Source organism: Neovison vison, chromosome 2, assembly GCF_020171115.1.
Source record: "Neovison vison isolate M4711 chromosome 2, ASM_NN_V1, whole genome shotgun sequence".
NCBI classification, from domain to species: Eukaryota; Metazoa; Chordata; class Mammalia; order Carnivora; family Mustelidae; genus Neogale; species Neogale vison.
This window is the reverse complement of record NC_058092.1, coordinates 12,074,256-12,080,599: the sequence shown is the minus strand read 5'-3', so window position 1 is coordinate 12,080,599 and position 6,344 is coordinate 12,074,256. Positions and strand designations below refer to the sequence as shown.

General features: G+C 56.2%; 1 protein-coding gene across 1 annotated transcript in view; it reads left to right on the top strand.

Moving 5' to 3' along the window:
* The first annotated feature begins 379 nt into the window (after positions 1-379).
* PADI2 (peptidyl arginine deiminase 2) overlaps positions 380-6,344 on the top strand; it is a 43,223-nt gene continuing 37,258 nt past the window's right edge. Inside the window, exon 1 of the mRNA XM_044237267.1 lies at positions 380-498. Coding sequence (XP_044093202.1) covers positions 407-498 — 92 coding nt within the window. The 5' untranslated portion in view covers positions 380-406. The remainder of the gene's footprint in view (positions 499-6,344) is intronic.

The window sequence follows — 6,344 nt, the reverse complement described above, 5'->3', positions numbered from 1 at the left end:
ACTGGGGGCGCCGGGAGGGGAGCCCGGCCCTGCGTCCTGGCGCCCGGTAGCTGGGGGCCCACTGAAAGTATACGGAGTCCCTAAACCAGCCGAGGAAAAGAGGAAATGGGCAACCGCCGACTTCACCCCGATTACAGACCCGGGAATGGAGAACGCGAGCGCGCGGGCGATGGCCCGGAGGTGGGGGGAGCTGCGGGGAGGGTGGGGGCGTGGCCACACTTGACGGACGGGCCCGCCCTCTGCTGCGTAGCGGAGGCCAAGCGGCCGCCCCGACCACCGGCCATAAATACAGGCGAGCGCGCAGCCAGACCGCCGGCAGCTGGAGTGGGCTCACCTGCGGCAGGTGCTCCAGCAAGTGCTCCCGGCCGACGCGACCTGGACGAGCGAGGACCGGCACTGCGGGAAGATGCTGCGCGAGCGGACCGTGCGGCTGCAGTACGGGAGCCGCGTGGAGGCGGTGTACGTGCTGGGCACTTACCTCTGGACCGATGTCTACAGGTGAGTGGGGCCCCCGCGACCGCCGGAGACACCCCTCCCCCCGCCGATCCCAGAAACCCCGAGCCCCTCCTCGGATGTGGGGACGCGACGGACTTCCTCCAGCGCGAGGTGCTGCTCATCTTGAGGCCCTTGTATCCAGAAATCCTAAGAAACTCACCCGGAAGACCGACTGCCCCCAAACCGACAGCCTCCCCGAAATCCTGACATCCTCTCACACACCCTAACACAGACCTAGCTCCCTCATCACCCCTTTCCCGGACCCCCTCCCCTGGACCCCAGTCTTCCCATGGTCTGACCCTCTGCAGCCCCTCACCCAGAACAAACCGGGAGACCCCTAGTCTTTCCCCTTGCTCTCCCCTCAGCACCTCCTAGGCTCTCCCCTTCCTCTCAGACCCTTCTGACTCACCACCCACCTCAAAGCAGCTGAGCTTCCTCCAGGATCTGCTGCGGGGAGGGGGGTGCGGCCAGGGCCAGGCCCGAGGGGAGCTGCCCTGGGGCGGAATCTGGCCCTGGGGGTTACTCAGGCTCCAATTTCGCCCTGTGGGGGCTGCTGGTGGTAGCCTGTCCCCAGGCACTGGCTGTGAGCTCCATGTCCCTGAATGCCTTCCCCTGACTTCACCCTGGAGTTGGGGAGGACTTGGTTCTGCCAGGCTGCAGGGTGCAGAGGAAGGGTCTTTGGAAGAAGAGCGTCCCTGACTGCACCCTGTTCCCTCCCCCTCCTCTCTGGCCCGCAAATTTTGGCGGGATACAGGGTTTCTGAAATAGCAGGAGATAGGGTGGGGAAATTGAGGTCATGACCCTCCCCACTTCCCCCAGCCCCCAGGAAACAGGGGGACCCCATGGTCCCCCTCCTGTATTCTGTGGGTCACCCTTGCGAAGGTGTGGCTGGTGTGTGCAAAAGGGTGGAGGGGGACCCTGGCAGGATCAATCCGTGAGCATTTTACCAGAGCAGCCCTCTCCTGCAAGCATGGCTAGAGTGGGACGGGCAAGCGCTGACAAGAGGGACCATGCCGGACTCCAAGGCAGGACCCCAAGCTGATAACCTTGGACAGGTCCCCTAACCTCTCTGTTCCTTGAGCTGAGCTGGAGCTGCCGATGTGTCTCATTGCCCCCAAATCATTCTGCCATCCGGAGTACCCGCCTCCCTGGGATCTTCACCAAATCCCATCCCTGCATCTCCCCACGCCCCCTCCCAGCCCATCCTCAGTCACCTCCGGTGGCCCTGGCAGCCCTGCCCAGTCAGTCTCCTGCCACCCCTTCATTAGGCTCTGGCCACGCTGATACCATTAGGGCCCCAGCCTCCTCCTGTGAGGACAAAGGGTTCCGTCACCATGCAGACAAGGCACCCTCTCTGCTCATCGCCCCTGGCCTCAATTGTGCACATGGAAACTTCAAGGTGGTTTCTGAGGGTCAAAATGCAGCAGAGGACTGTGCTCCAGGTCTCGGTGGCCTGAAAGGGCTCCCCTCTGTTCCCCACCCCCAATGCTAAACCAGGCACTGCCAGGGAGCGGGCGGGGAGCCAAGGCACTCAGGTCTCTAAGCCTCAGCTGTCCCTATACCCGCCTGTTTGTTCACTGGAGCACTTTCGCTGCAGCCTGAAAGGCTGGCATGGTGCCTCTGGTGGGGGAATGGGGAGAAGGGACGGGGGTCATCCTTGGGCCTCCTGCCCTCCCCTGTCCTGGCAGAGAGAGGCCCAGCCCCAGTAGGGAAGTGTGTGGGGGAGGGGTGGACCCACCATCCTCCCTCTGGCAGGGGGCAGAGGTGTGATGATCCCCTTTGTCCTTTCCCAAGAAAGCCCCCATTGCCACGATGATTCCTGTCCTCCAGCTGCCCTTCGCTTAAGACGCCCCCCCCCCCCGGAGTAGAAGCTTGGTCTAGACCAGCACGGTCCAGCAGAAATAGCATGCCAGCTACAAAGAGAGCCGCAGGTGTACCTTTATTTCCTATCACCCACAATTTTTAGGATTCCAATAAAGAGGCAAAATTAATTTTCATAGTGTTTTTTATTTAACCCAAGAGATCCAAAATACTAGCACTCCAACATCTAATCAGTTTTAAATGATTAAGGAGATAGTTTACATTGTCTTTTTCATAATAAGTCTTTGAAATTCAACATGCGTTTTACTTTTTTTTTTTTTTTTAAGATTTATTTATTTATTTATTTATTTATTTATTTGACAGATAGAGATCACAAGTAGGCAGAGAGGCAGGCAGAGAGAGGAGGAAGCAGAGCCCTGCGCAGCAGAGAGCCTGATGCGGGGCTCGATCCCAGGACCCTGGGATCATGACCTGAGCCGAAGGCAGAGGCTTTAACCCACTGAGCCACCCAGGCGCCCCCAATATGTGTTTTATACTTAGGGCTCATCTTGGTACAGACGCACTGAATCTTGGGCGCTCAGTAGACACAGGTGCCTGGTTGCCACCATCCTGAGCAGCCCAGGCCGGGGTTCCAACCCTCAACACTAGTGCATTTGGAGCCGGATAATCGTTTGTTGAGGGGGGCTGTCCTGTGCAATGTTCAGCAACATCCCTGACTTCTAAACTCTAGACGCCTGTAGTAAGTCCCCTGTTGCTGTGATGACCTAAAATGTCTCCAGATAATGGCAGCAGCCCCCTAGCAGGAGGACAAAAACGCCTCCAGCTGAGAACCACTGGTCATTTGGAAGGAAGCCTCTTTCAGAACGAAGGAGATGGGCTGTTACTCCTCCTGCCACTCCTAGTATCTGTGGTGATGAGGGCTAGGGTCCATTTTAATAATAGCGGGGATTTTAGTGAGCACTTGGAAACCAAATGCATTCTCTTGTCTCTTCCTCACCACGGACCTTGGGGGTCAGGCTGAGATCATCTCATTTTCTAGATGAGGAAGCAAGGCTCAGAGACGTGAGGCCAGTCGCCTGATGTCAGACGGGATTCGGGTCCGGCTCTGTCTGACTCAGAACCTGTGCTCTTATCCGCCGCTGTATTCTGTGTGACTTTTAAAGTAGCAAGTTGAACTGGGTGACCCTCTCAGCCAGTGTTTCTTCCTCCCTCCAGAATGCCTCAAGACCCTCCACCCACCCCCTTTTGACCCTGCACTTCCTACAGAGTCCTTCTGGACCCAGATACAGGTTCTGACTCTATATCCCACATGAGTCCTCCCCCTCCGCCCAGGGCCTCCAGGGAGACATCAAGGGACAAGGCCTTGTGGACCCTGGGCCCAGCTAGTAAGGGAGTGTGTTTGGACCCCTCACTTCCCAAGTGACAAAAGTGAGTGAACAGGTCTCAACACCCACCCCCTCTTCCCAGGGGCTCGGGCCCCCTTTCCTGAGATGCATGCATGGCCCCCCTTTCCTACAGACACACAGTGGGGGCCACAGCTGTGGGTGAGGAGGCCACACAGGGGGGGTCCTCAGCAGACCCTGTGGTTGACCCACCCTCTCCCAGCCACACTGACCCCTGGGGGTAGAAGTCCTGACCCAGGCACTTTCTGCGTGCTGGTTTCTAGTGAGCTATAAGGAAACAAATGCACAGAAAAAGGAAGTCAGTTTTTTTCCTAGAGATTTACTTTGCAGTTGTTAAAGGTACTTGCTCTTTCCTTCTCTCCATCCCAAGCATCTTCTCTTAGATCTGGTACGTGTACGCCTTGCCCACACCATCTCCCCCAACAGTCCCTTGACTTGCCAGATGCTTCCTCACTGGGGCTGGCCCCGGTTCCCCTCTGCTTCGGGCTTGCAGCTGGAGAGAGCAGAGAGAGAATGACTTCTCCATGTTGATTCCAACCTCCCCACTCACCTCTGGTTTCCGTGAAGAGACACCCCCAGAGCCGGGAGGGATCAGAGAAAGGGTAGCCTTGGAGTCAGGTAACGGGGGTGATCACACTGTGCCTGATTGTCCCACTGACCCACAAACCGGGCTGTGTAGACAGCTCCTCCCCTCCCTCCCTTGGTCTATGCATCTGTCCAGGGGAGTCAGAGGTATACCCTTCTCTCTGGTGGAGAAAGGTCAGGATCTGTTTCCTAAAGCCTGCAGAAGCTTTAGGACGCAGATGACCTTAACAATGGTCTCTTGCTTCTGTGGAGCTTTCTCCTAATTACAACTGACATCAGGAAGAGATGGGGGGTGGGAGTGATTCCCCCACCCCCTCCCGTGGGATACCCCAAGGCAGAAGCTGGCCAAGGGTACCAGGGCAAGAGAAGCGAGCACAGTAAAATGCTAGGGAAACAGGGAGGGGTACAGAGATGTACCCCACCTTGGGGAAGAGCCTGGAGAATCAAAATTCACCATCTCACTCCTTTGACCCTTCTTAGACTTCCTTCTTGTTTCTTGGTTGGTGTGAGTGTTTTAGAAAGTATCCTTAGGACAAAGGCCAAGGGTGGGGGGTCTGTGATCCAGTTAGAAGCATTAGAGAACTGGGGTGCCATGGTGTCCCCATCCCTGAGAGTGCCAGGCCCTGCCTCACAGATCCCATCTCCTGCCAACTACCCTACACACATTCTACTCTGGCCACGTTAATTTTGTGGATGCTATTAGCTCTTGACCACACTAAGCTCATTTGTGCCACAGGACCTTTGTACGTGCTGTTCCCTCTGTCTGGAGTACTATTCCCCAAACCTCTGCAAGCCTGACACTTCATCCACCAAGGCTTAGCTCACACATCACCTCCTCTGAGAAGCATTCTTCATTACCCTCATTTCATGACACACTATCTCAAGCCCCAAGCATTCTCTGCCTCCATGCCATTTTTCCACCTGCAGATCTTATTTACTTAATATTACTGGATAACATTTATTGAACACATATTCTGTATCAGACTGCCTTCCTAACACCTTCCATACTCATCTCACATGTATTTAATAATTTACATGTGTTTAAACCTCACAACAATTTTAGGAGTTAGCTATGGTTGCTGGCCCCCTTGGTTGGGGAAACTGAGATAAGGAACATTTGTCCAAGTTGGCACAGCAGGTAAATGATGGCACTGCCTCACCCCAGCCCCAGACTACTCTGCCTGGCTGCCTTCTAAGGACTTATGTTTGGGGTGTTTCCCCTCCACCCTGCCTTCCTTACTCCCCTGTACCTTCCCCCTGCTGCCTTCCTTACTCCCCTGTACCTCCAGCCCTCACATCAATGAAGGCCTCCTTCACTGAGTAAATGAATGGATGGATGTGGCCAGTGATGCATGTAGATCGGCCCGTCACTGGGCTGAGCTCCCCACCCCCAGCCTCAAGGGATGAGCGCTGTTGGACTGGCCAGTGGAAGGTCAAGGGCATGTGGCCGAGCTTGGCCAGAGCAGCACTTGCTCCTAAGGAACCAGGCCAGATCAGGTGGCCTCATAAATAAGAACAGCACCCAGCACTCTCAACCCTAAAAAGGAGGTCTTGCCAGGAGCTGTTTTGCAGCTCTGGTTTCAGGCTGGTTCCTCAAGGGGAGGCAGGGTTCTAAGGAGGACCTGGTACCCTGCGTGTGCAGCCCACAGCCCCAGACACAACTGGGGTCCCCCAGAGTCTTCCCTTCTTGCCCACGGGACACGTCATCAGGTTGGGAGCAGAGTGGCAGGAGCTCACCACTGTGTCAACCCCCCAGCTGGACAGGGACACCTGTTATATGGGGGAGGTAGGGGGAGGCCAGTTTTCAGAGGCAGCTCTGCCTGCCTAGTCCTGCCAGGCTCCATGGCCAGGGGCTTTGACTGGCCCAAGTCTGCCTATCTAGGTCACATGCCCAAGCCTTCGGTGTCCCTTTTCTGGGCCTCAGACCCCACCTTCAATATAAGTAGGGGTCTCTAGAGGTTCCTTCGGGCTTCCCATTTGCTCCTCTCCTGAGCCAGGCCCAGGATTCCCCATCCCTATCTAAAGGACCTTTAGGGAAGA